The sequence below is a fragment of the Bos taurus genome, chromosome 16 (genome assembly GCF_002263795.3).
Source record: "Bos taurus isolate L1 Dominette 01449 registration number 42190680 breed Hereford chromosome 16, ARS-UCD2.0, whole genome shotgun sequence".
In the NCBI taxonomy this organism is placed as follows: domain Eukaryota; kingdom Metazoa; phylum Chordata; class Mammalia; order Artiodactyla; family Bovidae; genus Bos; species Bos taurus.
This window is the reverse complement of record NC_037343.1, coordinates 59,613,558-59,635,842: the sequence shown is the minus strand read 5'-3', so window position 1 is coordinate 59,635,842 and position 22,285 is coordinate 59,613,558. Positions and strand designations below refer to the sequence as shown.

Sequence of the window (22,285 nt, the reverse complement as noted above, 5' to 3'; positions counted from 1 at the left end):
CACTTACTATTTATAATAAGCCTACTAGATAGTTATCATCATCCCACACTTTACTGATGAGAAAATGAAAGCTCAGAAAGGTTATGTGAGACTTTCTCAGGCATATAACCAGACAGCAGCACGTGTAAAATCGTGAAGCCACTAGTCCAACCCCAAAGATCTTTTCCTTTTCCTCACCCTATGCTATGAGTCAAACACAAAACTATAATAAACTAAGGTTTAATTACCAATCTGGTAAAGTTATGGGAGAAAATTGTACTCATAAATTGTTGTAGACATTATTAATGTTTTATAGCTTTCAAGCAGAAAATCTTACAATATATATAACGAGATACAAGATGATCGTATTCCACAGTATAATCATCCCTGGTATACCCTCAAAGAAATAATACAAACCAGGAAAAGGTGGGTAAGGCATGTACCCATAAAGAAAAATTGTAATGGGAAAAATATATAAACAACTGAAGTGTCCAGTAGAGCCTTCTTCCACATTTCAATATAATAGATTACCAGAGTGTCCGATATCCTCAACATTTTCGTTAATGGTCAGCAGATGGGAATGTAAATGAAATAGTCTTAAAAGAAAATGAGGAAGATAACTTACACCATTCATAACCATTTCAAAAATAAACACACATAAAATGAGAAAAATAAGATAAATTTAAAGTGATATGGCCTATTTTTCTCTAAAGTTACTTAACTTTATAACAAATTAAGTTTGAGCATACATCTGACTATGCTATATAATATTTTGGAATTTTTGCTAATACATTGCATTAATGGCCTCATTATTTGTGAGACCTTTGTTTCCTGGTGATATGGAATGAACTGTGTCACCCTAAAGTTTATTTATATGTTGAAACTCTAGGCCCCAGTGTGACTATGAGCCTTTAAGGAAGTAGTTAAGGTTAAATGAAGTCAGAAGGGTGGTATGTGTGTTTGTTGCTCAGTCATGTCCGACTCTGTATGACCCCATGGACTGCAGTCCACCTCGCTCCTCTATTCATGTGGGGTCCTGACCTAATGGGACTGGTGTCCCTATAAAAAAAAAGAGACTAGAGAGTCACCTGTGCACAGAGTAAAGGCCAAGTGAGAAGACAGTAAGAAGACAGCCCTGACTACAAGCTGAAGAAGCCTCAGAAGAATGCTATCTGACCATGTGTGTGTATGAATGCTACCTGACCACACACACGCGTGTGTGTGTGTGTGCGTGCACTTTCCCGCCCAGTCCTGGGATTGCTGACTCATATGGTAGTTTTATTCCTAGTTTTTTAAGGAATCTCCATTGTTGTTTAGTTGCTAAGTCATGTCCAACTCTTTGCAACCCCATGGACTATAATCTGTCCATGGAATTTTTCAGGCAAGAATATTGAAGCGGTTTCCATTTACTACTCTGGGGGATCTTCCTAACCCAGAGATTGAACCTGCATCTCTTACATCTCCTGCATTGACAAGCAGATTCTTTACCACTGGGCCACGTGGGAAGCCCAACAGTTATGAAGACTATATGGTATCTTTTTCATTTGATCTGTTTAGTTAATCCTCTTTTATTGGTTGCTTCAATTTACTTCCACTATCTCAAGCATGGTGACATCATTAGACATGGGCCCAAAAGAGCTGGAACTATTTTTAGCTATAAGAAACACAAGTCTTAGTTTTTTTTATACTGTATCATTTGATCTATATATTGTAGCAGGTAAAGGAATATATATTATACAGCTGGAGGGTTAAACACAGTAGAGTAGTGAAACCTTTAAGCTTTTATCTCTTTAATTTGGTATTGATCCTGAGTACGTATATTTCAGGGCTTCCCAGGAGGAGTTAGTGGTAAAGAATCCACCTGTCAGTGCAGGATACTTAAGAGACATGGATTCAATTCCCGGGTCAGGAAGATCCTCTGAAGGAGGGCATGACAACCCACTCCAGTATTCTGGAGTATCCAGTATTCTCCAGTATCATGGAGAATCCCATGGACAGAGGAGCCTGGCAGGCTACAGTCCATAGCATCACAGAGAGTCAGGCATGACTAAAGTGACTTAGCACACATGCACGCATGGTATATTCCATTCCTTTAAGCATAAGATTCTGTATTTAGCTATTATTAGATACAAGGAATTATTACTTGTTTATGCTCGGAACATGCATATGCTCAGAAAAAGTTCAGGCTCACAGAATTTAAGAAGAGAACATTACAATTTATTTACATTTTGTAATTATAATGAATTCAATAATTGGGTATCCTCTTTCTCATTATTTTTAAAAATTACTATCTATCCCCATATTTTTACTTTCTTAATAGAAATAATATCAAATATATACCGAATATAGTAAATCAACTATACTTCAATAAAAAGGGAAAAAACATTTTGACTGCAAAAAATGAAAACTCAACATAAATATATATATATTAAGTACTAAACAACTGCTATGTGCCAAACACTACTTTAAATGCTTTAAATACATGCTATATTATTTAATGCCTCTCATATATTGCAGTTCATATGGAACAAGAAAAGTAACAAACACTAGTGGGTTTCAAATTTTAAAATATATTGATTTTCTTAAAGACATCTATATTCTAATAATCCCACATCTTGCCACAATATAATAATAGCAACTCTGATAAGAACAAGTTCTACTCACACAGTATTTGTAAACAAATACTACATAAACTATAATTTACATATTTTCAAATTTTACTTTGTAAGAAAGAAATTACTATGCCACAAAAGTATAAAGAGAAATTCAGAGATTAAATTTCACAAGTGCAAATTGGCATAAGATAGAAGGAGAATTCAGATCTCCTGGGCCAATTGTATTTTTTCCCCTGTGGAGAATGAGAAATAAAGAAAGGTTCACAACTGCAGAAGTTTAGAAAACCACTTGGGTAGACTCTAGGCTGGGCAGAAGCTATAGTCCAAAGAGAAAAAGAAATCTCTACCCCGGTGGCTCAGCAGTAAAGAATCCATCTGGCAATGAGCCTGCTAATGAAGGAGAAGCAGGTTCAATCCCCTGGAGAAGGAAATAGCAACCCACTCCAATATTCTTGCCTTGGAAATCCAATGGACAGAGGAGCCTGGCAGGCTACAGTCCATGGGGTTGCAAGAGTGGGACATGAATAAGGGACTAAACAACACACAAGAATTAGCTCCAGTTTTGGCATTAAACAGTATCCTTCTGTTTTAAGAGCTTGACTCTCCACCTGTGAAGCACTCAGGAAATACCATACATAGTAACTGATAAATAAAAACAGCTGATCTGACAGGTAGGAACACTATGTTCTGTGCTTTACCTCTAGGACCTGAAATCCCTTAGCATAGTACCTTTCACTCCAAATATGTCTCTATTTGCATAATTATTGTATGATTAGAATGTATAATATATTATGAAGTAGTAAACATAAAATGTTTATATCACTTCAGTTTAGTTGCTCAGTCGCGTCTGACTCTGCGACCCCATGGACTGTAGCCTACCAGGCTCCTCCATCCATGGGATTTTCCAGGCAAGAGTACTGGAGGGGGTTGCCATTTCTTTCTCCAGAGATCTTCCCGACCCAGGGATCGAACCCGGGTCTCCCACGTTGTAGACAGATGCTTTACCGTCTGAGCCACCAGGGAAGTCACTTTAAGTATAAAAAGCTAGGAAACATTCTCAGATGATTTCACATATAAGTGGGCTGCCAACAGGTTGGTGAAATTGCTAAAAACTGAAAGTTAAGTACAAAAGTCCAAAAAGGATTGTAAATACAAACATCAAAAATAGATTTCTTTTATCAAATGTATACACATTAACTACTGGGAGGCACTGATTCTAAGAATTTCCTTTAAACTCTTATCCTTTGATTCTCCTTTACTTAGATCATCCTATGATCACCTGGCAAGGAACAGACATACTAGTATCCAAGGAAATGCAATAACTTAGTCTCTAAAATATTTTAACAGGATGTTAATAGAGGCACATCAAGAAAGACTTTACTTTCAGTGATTATCTATAAACCAAGAGTAAGACGAAAATATATTTCCTTAATAGTATAATTAAAACTCCCTGGGCAAAGGAAAATCTAAAGGGAAAACAAGGTTTAGGAGACATACTGAATTTTTGGCACAAATACACTTGGAAAATTACTCAATTTTTCACTGACATTATTTTTAAAGAAATTAAACTGTATTCTAGTATGAAAATTATTCAACAATGTCCACAATTTTAGAAAGAATTCAAACTTCTGCTGATGTGGTCAATCTCATAATTAAAGAGAAGATAAAGTTTTCTAACGGAAAGAGCATATCCAAAAATGACCTCAACTCAATAGAAATATTATCAGTATATTAAGGTTTTCAAAAATAAGACAAACAAAAAAATCAATAACAAGTCTTAACTCATAAATGAAGTAGTTCCTCAGATAAGCTCAATCACATCCAAAGCAATCAGATAAAAATTTAAGGTTTCTTTTGGTAGCTTAAAACACTATCATCAATATAAAACATTTTAAAATATAAACAAATCCTGAGTTTATTTTAAATATTGACAATTCTGTTACCTGAAATGAATCAAACACAAATTTCTATTTTGTAACCTAATTATTCAAGATTTGCATCTTTTCCTTCCATTTTCAAATTGTGTATTACCAAGACATGAGCAGATCAGAAGTCCCACCTATTAAAAGCTATCAATACAATCCAGCTCTAAATAGCTCTAATAACATTTGTTAATTTTTATGAAGAGATAATAGAAGGAATTCTCTTTAACTCTCAACTTTGTCAGAAGGAGATGATTTGATACTTTCTCCCTCTAAACTGCATTTAATGTACAAAAGTAGATCAATGGGATTAAAAAGGGTAAAAGACAAACCAAAACAAATAATTTTACACAGGCCCCAAAATTAAGAGTTCAGAGTATAACATAATAAAAAAATTCCTTCTAAATCAATTTTTTACTATTAATTACTATCATTCATTGAGCTTCTAAAATAGTTTAATACTTTTTAAAAATTGCACTAATTAAGTAAATTATTTTATAATGAGCAAATAGGATGTTTTATTCATTATAAAACACAAATAATTAAAATCCCTCTTCCCCCTTATTCATCACAATATACCTTCTCTTACTGGCTCACTGGTTGACCCTCCTTTTAGACTCAGCATCCTGGAGAAGCCATTGGAAAGAGTAGAGAAAATGCCACGGATGAAATATCCCTGCTGATCAGACTCCACTGACCCCACTGAAGTTGGCCACCGTCTAACAAATCTGACACTGGAGCCGGGTTCTGGCTCTGAAAGAGATCTGCTGAATGGAACCCGAAGTGACTGAGTGTTTACCAGGTTCTGCTTCTCCATTGATGTCCCAAGGACTTCATTGCCAGAGGAAGAAATATTATCCCCAACCATCTTTGGCAGGACTGCTTGTTGTGGTGGTTCATCCAAGTCTCCTTTATTATTTTCCAATTGCTCCTTTTTGTCCCCTTTCAACCTTAAGCTGTGGTGTGTTTGCCACCGATAAGCACCCAGTGGCTTTCCTAGACTGGAAACAGCCTGTTCATTTTTCTTCCTCTTGCTTTTCACTGGACCACGCCATGGATAACTCTTTAAGCTTGTTCCTATCTCTGAGTGTGTATAAGCAGGTTCTGACAAAGATCTTCGATAGCTTGGAGGACACGGTGATGTCTGTCTCTTAAAGATGCTCATCTTCCAGGACTCCATTTTTTAACAACTTCTTGAAACTTTAAATTTTTTGCTCTGCAGTCTTTGCAGTTGAACCACACTTGTCCGTGCAGCCCAAAATATTCAACTGCTTAAACAGCTTTCTTTGTGTGGCTTTGAACCACAGCAGATGTTGCTGCTTAAGAACTGGTGTCATGTTATTACCCCCATTTTCCCAGATCTCCAAAATTTCAGCAAGCACCCAAAAATCTCCTGTCTGAAGCAAATTATCTTCAGAATACAGCAAAAGAAGATCATCTCACTTCCTGCAGTAGGTTACATTTCTGCACTGAGTTTTCAGGAAATGGTTTTTTTTTTAAAAAAAAAAAAAATGAGAAGTGAAATAAAAGCAACAAAAAAACCCCACAGACACCTTTGGGGACCAATAGCAGTTAAGTGTTCACTATGTGAATGATATTGGGTTAAAAACGGATTGTGAAAGTACTCAAGCTGACTTACACACTTTCCAGAAGAAGAAGAAAAAACTTGCCTAAAAGTCTGCTCTCTAAGTGACAGCTCTTCAGGATAGTTTTTAAAGTTGGCACTTCAAGAAAATTCTTGCTATTTATGCCACAACTTCTCTCAAAGTGAATATTGTTTTACAACCAATAGGTAAAGTTTTGTGCAAGAGGCATTGCAAAGATGAGGGGAAAAGGACAAAAGAATGCCAAAATATAAAGCCATTTTTAATGTAAACATACTAGGGAGAATTTTAAAAGCACAAGTGGACAGAAAAAAGAAAAGGGATAGTGGATACTTGCTATGAACTATAGCAAAGGAAAAGGAAAATCTTAAGGCAACATCTTGTGGGAACTGGAACACAGGAAAGTACATACTTAAATGATTTCTAAAAGGGAAAAGTTTGCTTTATAAATCTAATTGGGGTAAGTTGTCCGGAAAAATATTCCATATCTATTTAACCAAAAAAATTCCTTTATTCCTCTTTGTGCTATTTGCAACCTAAAAAAAAAAAAAAAAAAAAGAGCTGACTACTTAAAATTTTATTAAAGCAAAGTACCTTATATTGAACCAAGATCATGAATGCCAAGTTTTTTTGCTGGTTAATTTTTTTTTTCAACTGTCAGCTCATAAACTCCTGAAAATAGGGGTTTCAAATGGAAAGCCTGACAGACTTAAGACCATCAATAAAAGAGATAAAACATGGCAATCAGATCACTTTGCAAGCTGCATAAAAGATGATGATTTCATATGGAAAACTAAAAAACCATCCATTTGTAGAATATGTACAATGAAAAAACAGTTCTTAACTAAGTCTCTTTCTTATTATTGCCAAACAGTAAAGTTAGTAACATATCTATTCTTTGAAACATGTTAAAATGTTCTAGTTATTTCCATTATCATAAAATAATGATCTCATCTTCATTTGTTTATATAGTCTCTAAATTTACACATTTCTGTACTAAGTAAGTGTTGAAGTACTCAGCTTTCCCAAAAGTATAATAAATCAAATTAGAGTATATTACAATCATAAAATTTTCTCTTGGCTTAAAAAAGACACTTAGAAATGTGAATCTGCAAAAAGAGAAAAACAATAAACATTAAGTTCTAATCTCTACTTATGACACATCACACAATCCACCAAAACTAATCTGTGATGGAAAATAAACCTAAATGTAAAATATAAACTGATAAAGCTTACAAAGGACATCACAAGAGAATATTTTTGTGAACTGAGGATAGGCAAAAATTTCTTGGGATTAAAAAAAAAGTAATAACTGGACTTCCCTGGTGGTCCAGTGCTCAGGAATCCACCTGCCAGCGCAGGGGACACTAGTTCGATCCCTGATCTGGGAAGATTCCACAGGCCGCAAGGCAACTAAGTCCAAGCACCACAACTACTGAATCTGCATTCTAGAGCGCATGAACCACAACTACAGAGCCTGTGCACCGACAGCCTGTCCTCTGCAACAAAAGAAGCCATCGCAAAAGGAAGCCCACACACCACAACAAAGAATAGCCCCTGCTTGCCACAACTGAAAGCCCAGATGCAGCACTGAAGGCCTAGTGCAACCAAAAATAAAATAAAGTAAGTTTTATAAAAAGTAGTAACCATGATAGGAAAACATTAATAACTATGAATTCCTAAAAATTAAAACCTTAATACGTCTAGAAGACAATCAATAAGTAGTCAGTAAGCAAGCTACAAAATGGGAGAATATATTCACAATAAAATGTCTTACAATTTGTACCACAAAATGTAAAATTGAGAAGGAAATGGCAACCCACGCCAGTATTCTTGCCTGGAAATCCCATGGACGGAGGAGCCTGGTGGGCTACAGTCCACGGGGTTGCAAAGAGTCGGACACGACTAGGAAGAGAGAGTTGAACAGACCCTTCATGAAGAAAGTTATATGAATGGTCAATAAGCATAGTGGGAAATGTACTCAACATCATTAGGACTGAGAGAAAAGCAAATTAAAGCCAATAATGAGATATCATTCACTAAAACAGCTAACACTTAAACGGCTAATAACACCAGATGGTGGTGAGGATGTGGAGCAACCAGAAATCTCATAATCAGTCATGAAGTCGTGAAATGATACAATTGCTACGGAACAAATTTGACAATTTTATTTTCACAAGATAAACATACATTTATCCAATGCACATCAGTTCCACTCATAAGCATTTACTCAAGAGAAAAGAAAATACACAAACTTGTACTTCATGTTCACAGCAGCTTTATTTACGAAACCCATAAACTGAAAACAACCCAAATGTCTATCACAGTAGACTGGATAAACAAACTGTGATGGTTTCATACACTGTATACAACTCAGCTATAAAAAGAATAAACTACTAATAACAAAACAATGTGAATGAAAACCACAGATATTATACCAACAAAAGAAACTAGACACAAAAGAGCACATGCTGTATGATTCCATTTCTACAGAGTTCTAATAGGCTAAATTAATTTTTAACAGGGGGAAAAAATCAACAAAGCAGTTGTCAGTGGTGGAAAGCATTATTAACAAGAAAGGGGCACCAGGAAACTTTCTAGGGTTAAGGAAATTTTCTTAATCTTGATATACATGTGAATATGGGTATATTTGTCAAGACTCATCCAATTGTTCTCAAGATTTATGCATTTTCCCGTAATTAAGTTTTACCTTTAAAGAACTGCAAATACTACGGTTAGTAGGTTTACTTATCCAATATAATGACTTAGCAATTCTGAAAGCACTTTCCACGTATTTAAGACTTGAGAAAAGAAGTAAATGTATTGAAGATAATGAATGAATATGGATGAATACATACATAGAGACAGACCTACCAATACTGGAACAAACCAATACTATACACCTCCAGATATGTTGAACTGTGAAAGCATAGCTTGTGATTTATTCCTGTAAAAAAAAAAAAAAGCATAACCTAAATCTAATCACAAGCAGCATCAGATAACCTTGAATAAAGAAGATCTATGAAATAACTATATCCTTTGCTTCAAAAGTGTCAAGGTCAGAAAAATAAGAGAAAAGCTCTAGAACTGTTGTAATTCAAGAGACTACGGAGAAACAATGAAAAGTGATGCATAATTTTGGATCTGATCCTAAAATGGGGAGAAAAGCTATAAAACAAACATTATTGGGATAACTGACAAAATCTGAATATGGACTATGGTTAGACAATAGAATATTAAGATTTCTCATTTTCATTATGAAAGAGAATATTATTATTCTTAGGAAATTCCCACTGAAGTATTTTGGGATCTTAGAGGCATGATGTTTCCAATTTACCCTCAAATGACTCAGGGAAAAACTACACATATAAAGGTATACAAAATATGACCAAACAAACAGGGTAAACTGTACATAATTATTGAATCTAGGGGAGTCCCTTGGACTGCAAGGAGATCCAACCAGTCCATTCTAAAGGAGATCAGTCCTGGGTGTTCTTTGGAAGGAATGATGCTAAAAGCTGAGACTCCAGTACTTTGGCCACCTCATGCGAAGAGTTGACTCACTGGAAAAGACTCTGACGCTGGGAGGGATTGGGGGCAGGAGGAGAAGGGGATGACAGAGGATGAGATGGCTGGATGGCATCACCGACTCGATGGGCGTGAGTTCGAGTGAACTCCGGGAGTTGGTGACGGACAGGGAGTTGTGGCATGCTGCAATTCATGGGGTCGCACAGTCGGACACGACTGAGTGACTGAACTGGACTGAAAGGGTCCCTGGTAGCTTAGTGGTAAAGAATCTGCCTGAAATGCAGGAGATGTAGGAGACACAGGTTTGATTTCTGAGTCAGGAAGATCTCGGAGAGAAGGAAATGGCAACCCACTCCAGTATTCTTGCCTGCAAAACTCCATAGACAGAGGAGCCTGGTGGGCTACAGTCAGTGCGGTCACAAAGAGTTGGACATGACTGAGCGCCTGTGCACGTGCACACACACACACAGACACACCCACACAAAGGGTATATACAAGTTTCTCCTATGCTTGCAAATATTCTATAGGCTTGAAATTACTTCAAAATAAGACATTACACATGTAAATTTTTTTAATTTCAAAATTACTTCCTTTGGGTCTATAACAAATATTTTATTATTAATACTGTAATGGTCCCTATTTCAGAATATCTTTTGAGTAATACTAGTAAGAAAATATCTAATTTCACAGGTTTCATGAGAGGGAAGTTAATCAAGATCACCCTATTAAAACACCTCAGTAAAAATTAAAACTACGATTTTGAGAAAAGTTGCACTATAAGAGTAGAACTTAAGCCCCATAATTAACACTGTAAAATTCAGAGACTCAGTGTTAAATGAGAAAATACTTTTACACACTAAATAGGTAAGGTAAGAATAATTATACTAGTTTCTAAACTCATCAACCCAATTCTTTCAAGGAGCTACTACAATTCTTCTTACCATAAACTTCCCTATTTAAAGGAATATGGAAGTGGAAAATATTAAATAGCACATAAAAGATTCAAGCAAAATCAGAAAGCGAAAGAAATACAGAGTGAGGAAGTGACAGTCTCTAAGTAGGGATAATCAAAGAAATGAAGAAATTCACCTCTCTTAGAGTTGGCTAAAGTTGGATTTGGCAAATGTTTCAGATTCTCTTCTATCGTTATGATAGCCTAATATCATTTGTTAGTTATTTCTCCAAGTTTTGTCTTTCACCTGAATTTAAGACTATCACTTGACACCTGCATTCTCTAAATTTTATCAAATGTATACAACAAATTTATAATTTTTAAGAAAAGATTCCAAGTTTTATAATTTTTTAATCAGAAACTATGACACTACCACTGAACTACCACATTCATTATGAATCCTAATATAAAAATTGGCTACTGATTAAAGTGTCTTAACAAGAACACTACTGCCACCTCAAGTATCAGCTAATTATTCACCTCCTTAATATATAATTTGTAATATTTAAAGCACAGCTTTAAGAATCACTCTAGTTGCTTAGCCAAAAGAAACATCTGAATTCTCTAAATATACAAGTATTTATATTGGTATGGGGCCATTCTTAAAATGGTTATTGAGTACACATATCAGGCACTGAACTAAGACTAGAGGAACAAAAACAAACAAAAAATACACTGTCCCTGCCCTGCTGAAACTGCCAGCTAACCAGGAAGGACTGATAGTAAGCAAGGGAGCCTACAGAATGCTCGGAAAGTGTGATGCAAGGAAATTTTTAACCATGTCTAATTTGAATGCAGAGTTCCAAAGAATAGCAAGGAGAGATAAGAAAGCCTTCCTCGGTGATCACTGCAAAGAAATAGACAAAAACAACAGAATGGGAAAGACTAGAGATCGCTTCAAGAAAATCAGAGATACCAAGGGAACATTTCATGCAAAGATGGGCTCGATAAAGGACAGAAATGGTATGGACCTAACAGAAGCAGAAGATATTAAGAAGAGGTGGCAAGAATACACAGAAGAACTGTACAAAAAAGATCTTCATGACCCAGATAATCACACTAGTGTGATCACTCACCTAGAGCCAGACATCCTGGAATGTGAAGTCAAGTGGGCCTTAGAAAGCGTCACTACGAACAAAGCTAGTGGAGGTGATGGAATTCCAGTTGAGCTATTTCAAATCCTGAAAGATGAGGCTGTGAAAGTGCTGCACTCAATACGCCAGCAAATTTGGAAAACTCAGCAATGGCCAGAGGACTGGAAAAGGTCAGTTTTCATTCCAATCCCAAAGAAAGGCGATGTCAAAGAATGCTCAAACTACCGCACAACTGCACTCATCTCACACGCTAGTAAAGTAATGCTTAAAATTCTCCAAGCCAGGCTTCAGCAATATGTGAACTGTGAACTTCCAGATGTTCAAGCTGGTTTTAGAAAAGGCAGAGGAACCAGAGATCAAATTGCCAACATCTGCTGGATCATGGAAAAAGCAAGAGAGTTCCAGAAAAACATCTATTTCTGCTTTATTGACTATGCCAAAGCCTTTGATTGTGTGGATCACAATAAACTCTGGAAAATTCTGAAAGAGATGGGAATACCAGACCACCTGACCTGCCTCTTGAGAAACCTGTATGCAGGTCAGGAAGCAACAGTTAGAACTGGACATGGAACAACAGACTGGTTCCAAATAAGAAAAGGTATATGTCAAGGCTATATATTGTCACCCTGCTTATGAGAAACGCTGGGCTGGAGGAACACAAGCTGGAATCAAGATTGCCGGGGGAAATATCAATCACCCTCAGACATGCAGATAACACCACCCTTATGGCAGAAAGCAAAGGACTAAAGCACCTCTTGATAAAAGTGAAAGAGGAGAGTGAAAAAGTTGGCTTAAAGCTCAACATTCAGAAAACTAAGATCATGGCATCCAGTCCCATCACTTCATGGCAAATAGATAGGGAAACAGTGGAAACACTGGCTGACTTTATTTTTCTGAGCTCCAAAATCACTGCAGATGGTGATTGCAGCCATGAAATTAAAAGACACTTACTCCTAGGAAGGAAAGTTATGACCAACCTAGACAGCATATTAAAAAGCAGAGACATCACTTTGTCAACAAAGGTCCGTCTAGTCAAGGCTACAGTTTTTCCAGTGGTCATGTATGGATGTGAGAGTTGGACTATAAAGAAAGCTGAGCACTGAAGAATTGATGCTTTTGAATTGTGGTGTTGGAGACAACTCTTGAGAGTCCCTTGGGCTGCAAGGAGATCCAACCAGTCCATCCTAAAGGAGATCAGTCCTGGATGTTCATTGGAAGGACTGATGTTGAAGCTGAAACTCCAATACTTTGGCCTCCTGATGCGAAGAGCTGACTCATTTGAAAAGACCCTCATGTTGGGAAAGATTTAGAGCAGGAGGAGAAGGGGACGACAGAGGATGAGAAGGTTGGATGGCATCACCGACTCAATGAACATGGGTTTGGGTGAACTCTTGGAGTTGGTAATGAACAGGGGGGCCTGGGGTGCTGCGGTTCATGGGGTCGCAAAGAGTCAGACACAACTGAGCGACTGAACTGAACTGAAGGCACAAGGGATAGAACCAATTTCTTTCCAGTTCTCTTGATCTTGAGATTATACTGTTATACTCAATTCTACTATGTCATGCGACATACATTTCTAAAAATCATCACACTTTACAAATTCCACAATAAAACTCCAAGGCTTTTGAGGAAGGTGGGTTTGGGAAGAAACATTTAGAAACAATGACACATAAAAAAAGATAAGCTAATAAAAACTGTAGACCATTTTGCACATGTTAAATGGTTAAGAAAAGCCTAAATGCTAAAATAAATACATCATGTTACTTTAAAAAAAAAACCCTGAAGTTTGCCTGTAGAAGTGGGCATCAGAAGGGTTGTGGCTTTTTCGTTTTTGTGACATGATGGAAGGAGGGTTATCTGAAATCTAAATGACAGCTGTAACGCTTAAGTGGACAGATATGGCTCATAACAAGTGTGGGGAATTGAGGTAGCTGGTAGCTGGTCAAGATGTATGCCTTTCAATATCTCCTACAGTATCATGCTTTACTTGGATACAGTTTTTGGTATGTAGCTAACATTTCTCAACAAACGGCAGATAAGCAAACACAAAATTCATGTAACGCTCCAACTGTTCCCTACTATCCATCACATGATACACATCCTCATTTTCAAAAGAAGCATGACATAAAATAAATTTCAATTTAAAAAACTTTTGAAAAACTCCTGAAACATAAAATAATAATAATTTTCTTTTTTAAACACCAAAAATAAAGCATGATAGTAGAGCTGACTATATCTTCTCTTTTCCATAATACTGGTATGGTATTAAAAAAAAAAAGAAAACAGGTAAAAATATCAACAGGAAGCCTTACCATTGGAAGGCACAATAAATGCACAGGGTTTGAAATAGTTCTTGAACTAAGTATATTCCACTCTTTAGTTCAAACTTTTCACTTTTTTCTTTCTCCTCAGAAAGACCAGAACAATAACAACGAAGGGATCAAACTCAAGATGTGGGCACAAAGGACCAAGCGTAAAGATAATGGATAATGGAACAGACCTGCTTCTAGGCCAATGCTTCTCATGCTTTAGGGTATGAATGAATCACCAGGAGATTGAATTAAAATGTAGACTTTGTTTTAGTACACATGGGTGAGAGCCTGAAATTCTACATTTCTAATAAGCTGTAAGTGATATGTATGCTACTGATTCACGGGACAAATTGTGACTAACAAGCTGTAGACAGATTTTTAAATAAAAAGACTAAAGGAATTCTAAAGGCTCCCATGAGATTCAGTCAAGTTCTCCAAAATAAAAACATTGTATTGGGATGACAGGATAAAGTGAGAATATTTGCTTGAAATATTCTGTGAGTGTGACTATGAACATCACATAGAGACTTTGCTCATGGTCGTGTGCAGAGAATTAAAGATACAGCAATCCTAGCCAAACCTCTTCCTTGGAGACAGCAAAGACTATCTATAGCATATAAATAAAGCACAATTAAAAATTCAACAATCTTCTGCATTTTAAGAACTGCGGCATTTTTTTTTTTAATGGAAGGAAGCAAGGGAGGGAGATGCAAATGACCATCTATAGGAGGATGCCCAAATAAATCACAGTACATACCATGCAAAAACAACCACATATATTTAACTGTGCTAGAAACACACACATTTTTAAAGAGTGATTGCCTGTAGGGAGTACAACTGAGGTATCACCTTAGATCTTTATGGTTCTATTTTTTAACTATGAGTATATACTATAGTCACAGTAAGAAGAAAAAAAACGGAAATTTAGGTGGTAAGAAGTCTAAGGGATAAGGTATAAAAGCAATATATACTATAAAAAGTAGATCATGATCCCACTTTTACTGAAGATTATCATTAATATGTCAGTATACATATGATGAAATTTGCGTAGAGAGAAATTCTGTTCCTATTTCTTTTAAATATTTTCTTTTTTAAAAATAATAAAATGTGTTATTATTGCTGCTAATAGATTTATGTTTTTATATTATTAATTTCTATAATATATGAAATTTTATAATGACTGTATATTTTTATTCCTTTTGAATGCACAAAGTTTAAATAAGCATATTTTAAAAATCTACCCAGAGCAAAAATGGAAACTTTTAATATCAATACACAGAATCAGAATTAGAGAACAGAGAACTAAACAAGACATCCCAGATTAACTTAACCAACACTTAAATATAATCAAATGAGGCTAGAGAAAAAAACTTGTCCATGACTACTTAGTCAACAGCAAAAACAAACAAACAAAAAGAACACATGGGTATCCTAATTCCTAATTCAGGATTCTATATAACCTCTTTAAATTAGCATTTTCCAACTATGGTTCACAGAATACAGTTGATAAATTTAGGTTTACGGGGCATAATTGTGACATTGAGTCAAGATATTTTATTGTTATCTAGTTTAAATGCTAAATTCTTTATTTTTTAAACATTAAAATAGGATATCAGTTTCTCATTAAAATGGCTTTTCTGATTTCTTTCAACTAAGGGAAGCAAGCAGAGATGAAAAGGCAAAACTTGAGCTTTCTCAGATTACAAATACTAGTCTGCCACCACTTCCTATCTTTTAAGACACACCTTTTCTCTACCGAAAATCTATCCTATAAATCTCACATGCTCTTATGTAATAGAAGATATGACATAATACAATTAACCAAGAGTTCAGGAGTTAGGTTACTGGAACAACAGAGTACATACTTCTTAGATCAACTAATGAAAAGCTTTAAAAATAGGATTAATTTCTATAAACCAGAAGAAGACATCTTTCAAAAATACAAAGTCTTTGTTTATTCAAAGCTAAGTAATTAATAACAAAACATCCCCTTCCCATCTCCTATCACTGGAGCACATCTGCTTCCCGATGAAACACTTCCTGTGGCAAAAACTACCTCCTTTCTAAGTGAGAGAACTCAAAGACACACCTGACACGTACACAGCTTCTCACTTGAGAAAGCTATGTCTAGAGGAGCTAAATAAAGGTGATTCTTAATAGACAACTCTCAGAATTTATTTTTAATAAAATGTTTTAAGATAAAAACCAAAACACAGATGACTTCTAATTCTATCATTAAAGTCTTTTAAAAAATAAAAACTTCTGATTTTCCTCTAAACATCTCTTGTCACACCTTCTCTGTCTCCTGTGAGATTCATTCTTCTCTATCTAGTCTCTAAATGTTAGGAGTTTATCAAACCGGGTCCCAGGCACCCCATCGCCATATTCTCACCATGCATATCATCATTCACAGTTACCACAGCAACTTATACCTCCAGTTCAGACATGATCTCCTTTGACCAACATATTCATATATTCAATTAGACGTTTTGTGGCCTCTCAAATTCAAAATGTATAAAACCTAGCCCATGATCTTTCCTTTAAAATCTGTTCTCATTCCAGTGTTGCTAATTCTAATAAAAATAACATCCACTCCACTGTATCAGTCCCAAATCTTAGTCATCTCCCTCTCTTACCATTCAATATTAAATCCATGAACCTCGCTGATCTTCCCTAAGTATATTTAATCTACTTCTCACCATTTCCTCTCAATTAACTACTATCATTTCTCACCTGGATTATCCTACATTTATCTACCTACATCTACTACAGTCCCCTGTAAATCATTATTCCTACTATAGTGAGAATAATCTTTTCCAAATACAAGTTTCCTGCATACTACTTTTCAATTGCTTCCCACTACTCTATAAAACTAACACAAAACATACCAAAATTCCTCAACATAGCCTGGTCCCTACCTACGCCATCCCTTCAGCCTCCTTTGAATCCTTTCAGTCCTTCATACTAACACTCTCCTTCCCCACTGCACGGCTTTTGCCCACAACGTTTCCTCTACATGGAAGGATTTTTCTCCCTTCATCAACTGCCTATTCATGCTTCAGATTTCAGTTCAAGTGTTACTACTTCCTGAGAGAGCCTTTCCTGACTTCCCTGACTAGGTCAAATCTCTTTTTATAGGCTTTTACAGTCCCAAGCATCTCCCTATTAGAGTTATAACTATTTTTGGACATTTCCTTGTGAGATTATTAATCAGTGATTGTTTCACCCACAAAACTATACTTTACATGCCTGTTTTATTGTCTATAGAGTCCTCAGTACTTGACATATGATAGGCACTCAATAAATATTTGCTGAATTAATTAATAAAAATCTGAGAAAGACCTAAAATAAAAGCACCTGACTTCAGGATAGTAGTAAAAAGGGTCAGTAATAGTGAGTTTAACATTATCTCTCATACCAAGAAGATCACATTAAAACACATATGATGAGGGAGAAGGACAGGGGAGAGAAGACAGTCACCAGGGATTTATCTTTCTTGAACCAAGTGACTATCTGTTTCTTCAAGGATAAGAGAGGCGTATTTAACAGAGGAAAATAAAAGAATTATGTCAAATGAGATGAGAGCAGGAAAGAGGCAAGAAATATTGCTTCAATTGTTAAGATTTTCTTCCATGTCGATTTATTTGACAGAAACTATTACCTGGCTTTTCTAGATTTTCTTAAAAAAATTATTTCTAAGAAAAAAATCTGGCATCACTGGAGAACATCTTGAAGACGCATAAAGAGGTAACTACAAGCACTTAATGAATCTCATACCTTCTTCAATGAGTATAAACTTAGAAAATGAACAACATTCTGATAACTTGAAATAAGTATCAGTGTTTTACCAATACATCTGATAAATGACAAAGCAGCTTGTACTAAAGTAGACTTAGTTCAGCGCCAAAACTGGGGTTGTTAAAGGAAGGAATTAGAAATATTTTATTATTATAAGGTATTGCACTACTTGGGAAACAATATAGTATCATTTGAAAGTGGACTTGGATTAATTGCTAATATATATTACAAATTCTAGGGCAATCACTTAAAAACTTTATTAAAAGGTAAAGAAGAAAAAAATAGAATCATGTAAAATGGTCAATTAAAATAAAAAAAGACAAAAAGGAACAGAAGACAAATACAGAAACAAAGAACAAGGGTAACAAACAAATAATACGGGCAACAAATAGAAAAACAGTAACAAATATAATAGATATTAATCCAACTATATCAATAATCCCTTTAAACATAAATGGTCCAAATGTACCAATTAAAGACAGAGATTGTCAGTGGGGATCAAAACACAAGCCCCAGCTACATGTTGCCTACAAGAAATCTGCTTTACATATAAAGATACAAATACATTAAAAGTAAAGGGATTGAAAAAGATGTAACATGCTAACACATACAACATGCTAATCAAAAGAAAGCTAAAGTAGCTATAGTAATTTCAGATAGGGTAGAATTCAGAGTAAGAGAAAAACTCAGGAATAGATAAAGGCTTATGTAATAATAAGAACCAATTCCCTAAGAAAATTGAGAATCCTTAATGTATATGTACCTAACAGCAAAGTGTCAAATTATGTGAGTTTAAAAACTACAAAGAGAAATAGACGAATCTCCTATTATAGCTGGAGATTTCAACCACACCTCTATGAGAAAGGGACAGTTCAGTAGGTAGAAAATCAGTAAGGACACAGCTGAACTCCACAGCACCTTCAATCAACTGGATATAAGTAACAACTAAGAGCACCACTCTAGACAACTGCTACCTTTTAACGAGTACTTTTATTAAGTACAGTTGGCTTTTTATGTTAGACCTTGAAATTTTAGGAGCAAAGAATTACTGTTAAAGTCAGTTTGGAGACAAGGAAGTGAGTCAAGACTATCATACAAACAGCTGGAAAGCGGCAGCTTTTAAACTCTGTTCCTTCTGGTTGTGTTACATATGCCTTGAAATAAAATAAAAAATCAGAAGCAAATTTAACAGAAGAAATAAACTTTTAGAAAAAGAAACAGAATTTCATCAGTAATATAATACAGTTACCTAGAAATATCAATTAATAAAATGCTCTGGTTAAGTTGACTTTAGGTTTAACTAAGAATCGAGAACCTTTGTTTGAAATTGTTTACTTTTTACATTTTCTTTTCCTAACAGGCGTTAGTTAATTTTATGGTCTCAGTGAATAGACACTTTATTTAATTATTTCAGGCTTCCCAGGTAGCTCAGCAGTAAAGAAGCCACCTGCCAGTGCCTACCAATGCAGGAGACACAGGTTCAATCCCTGAGTCAGGAAGATCTTCTGGATAGGAAATGGCAACCCACTCCAGTATTCTTTCCCAGAAAATTCCATGGACAGAGGAGCCTGGTGGACTACAGTCAGACACAACTAAGCGACTGAGCACAGAAGCATGAAGAAAGATCTATAGAAAGAAATAACAGTCAGTTTTCCCAGCTTTCAAGGATGAGAAGCTTTTCAGGCCAAGGGGATAGTGTTTGAGGGTAGAAGAAAGGCAAAGGGAACTCTTAGCAAAGAGAACAGTACAGATAAAGATATGAAGACATGAAACATTTCAGGCACAGATTAGCATCCAGAGTACAAGGAGAAAGGTAACAGGAGACAACACTACAGTAGAGGCAGACAGAGGGAAGACTAGGGAGCCTCTTATTTGCTAAAGAATTTGGACTTCATCTTGTAAATAATGAAGTGACGTCAAAGTTGCTCAGTCGTGGCCGACCCTTTGCAACCCCATGGACTATACACTCCATGGAATTTTCCAGGCCAGAATACTGGAGTGGGTGGCCTTTCCATTTCTTCAGGGGATCTTCCCAAAATAGGGATCAAACACCCAGGTCTCCTGCATTGCAGGCAGGTTCTTTACCAGGTGAGCCACAAGGGAAGCCCAAGAATACTGGAGTAGGTAGCCTATCCCTTCTCCAGCGGATCTCCCCGACACAGAAATGGAACTGGGGTCTCCTGCATTGCAGGCAGATTCTTTACCAACTGAGCTATTAGGGAAGCCCTGTAAATAATGAGAGCTACTAAAAAAGTTTAATGAACTAGCAATGTGATTGTGTTTAGGCTTTTTTATATTAATAGCAAGCTACTTCTGGCAATGGTCAAAGTTAGATGGCAAGGGATATGGCTCAATGGAGGGAGACCTGCTAGGAAATAACTAGAAATAAAATAATGAGAAACTGAACTGAGACAACAGAGTTAATGATTCCATTCCTGGCTCCAAGACCCACTAAATATTTCATGTATCAAACAACAAACCAGATGGTGAGATAAAAACCTAGATGAGATAACAATCCAGAGGAGTAAAACTGGCACCGGAAGTAGTTTCTACTTTGGGGCCTTTGTTACCCAAAACAGGTTCTGAGAAACTGAGGTATGTGGTTAGCAAGCAAAGGGTCTAAAGAGATAAAAGGTCAGAGACCAAGGAAAGACAGGGTTGGACCCCAAGTTACTAATTCCCTTCTCTTTAGCCCACTTTGGATTGGACTCTGAAAAAAAAAATCACCCTAGGACCAAAGTGAATTACAAGTAAATCAGATTTGTAAAAAGCTTGGCTTTTAGTCTTTTAGATTAGCTAATCAAAATCTCAAATGAAATTGTTATGATTATTCCAGTTTGTTAGAACCTTTAGTGTTTGGCAGGAAATAACAAAAATCTTACTGAGAGAAAAATAACATTATCCCAAACCTCAAATGATTTCTAGAAATAAATTTTCAAATAGATCCACTATTCTTTATCTAAATTTTCAGGCTAAATGTGATGAGAATTCAGAAGATTTCACATTTTAGAAAAGTAATATGGTACATATACCATATTGTCACATCATCAGTGGGGTAGGTGGCATTACCCTGTTATCAATCTGATGCAAACTGTACAAACATTTACACTAAGCTGAATAAAACTAAACAGCTTTCTGTCACTTCACAACATGTTTGGACAATAAATGAGTTATGAAACAGCTTTTAGTTGCAGAGGTTTCTGGATTTTAGAACTGTAAAGGACTGTAATGCTATAGAATGCTCAGTACATAAAGATAACAGGGCACATAAGAAGGCAATTAATCATGAGTATAAACAAGTAAAAGCAACAGGCAATAAAAACACACACATCTATCAGAAACATTAACAGAAATATGTACTTGAGTTGCAATGCCAAGTCTGTATAATTATATAGTTACAACATGTATGACAATAAAATTCAAGCTTTAAGATTTAGCAAAACATCGCAAATTATAAAAATGTCATAGTAAATCAGAAAAAGAACTAAAAAGAAGTCGCAAAAGTAGAAAAATCATTAGATACTACTGAAGAGAGAATTACATCAGAGGAAACTATGTAGAATAAAGCATGGAAATACAAAAACATACAAAATATAAAAATATAGAAAATATTCAGGAGTCAAGAGACTTAGAAGTTACAAGGAGAATGTTTAATATGTTAAATTGGAACCCCCCCAAAAGAAAAGATGAATGAAAAGAGATATTGCTTGAAAAGTAATGACTAAGGATTTTCCATATTTGATGAAAGATGTCAATCCATAGCTTTAAGCAGCCTGAGAATTTCAAACAAATAATTTTATTTTTAAACCCAGGAAACAGAGATGAAGAAGATAACTTTGAAATTAGCTTTGAAGATAGCTTTAAAATAAATAATAAGTCCTCTTATTACTGCTCTCAGAATGATTTATGCAGATATGTATTCTTCTTCATTAAAGAAAAATAAGATGCTATAGAAAAAAAAAAAAAGGCATTTTTTTTAAACTTAGCCTTTATTTGGCTTATAAAATTTCCAGAGAACGTTGGGTCCAATAGTAAAAGTCTTATTAATCCTGTCTTGATTTTTACCATTAAAAATATATTAGCAAAACAGTTGAAACACTTGTACGACTCTATTTTATGTAACTTCATTAAGACTGTAATCATAGTTCTGATATGATGTATATGGTCAGATATCAAATGTTACAGAGGACACATAGTAAAAACCCACCCTCAACCCACCTGTCCCACAGTACTTTTTCCAAGAATACCGCTTGAAAAACAGAGCTGGGAAAATGTCCTACAAATAAGGACAGAAAAAGAGGTGCAGAAAAATCAAGGGGGAAAAGATATGTAGGTCAATCTGTAAGGTCTAACATTTGATTAATAAGAAGCAAAGAAAGAATGAATGAGAAAACTGATGGGAGGATACCCTTATATAAAAGAAACAGAAAGAATTTCCCAGAACTGAAATACAAGTCTTTAGATTAAAAGAATCCACCGAT

At 35.6% G+C, this 22,285-nt stretch overlaps 1 protein-coding gene across 7 annotated transcripts in view; it reads right to left on the bottom strand.

Moving 5' to 3' along the window:
* The window catches only part of RASAL2 (RAS protein activator like 2), a 397,752-nt gene that overhangs the window by 248,691 nt on the left and 126,776 nt on the right, over nt 1-22,285 (bottom strand). The window contains exon 1 of one of the 7 annotated variants that reach the window (XM_005217240.5): nt 5,096-7,295. The exons of 3 other annotated variants lie outside the window; for them this stretch is intronic. In XM_005217240.5, the coding sequence (XP_005217297.1) occupies nt 5,096-5,696 (601 nt within the window). In that variant the 5' untranslated portion in view covers nt 5,697-7,295. Of the gene's footprint in view, nt 1-5,095; nt 7,296-22,285 lie in introns of those variants that run through there. 3 more of the 7 variants (XM_005217238.5, XM_024976866.2, XM_005217239.5) reach the window with 3 other exon arrangements.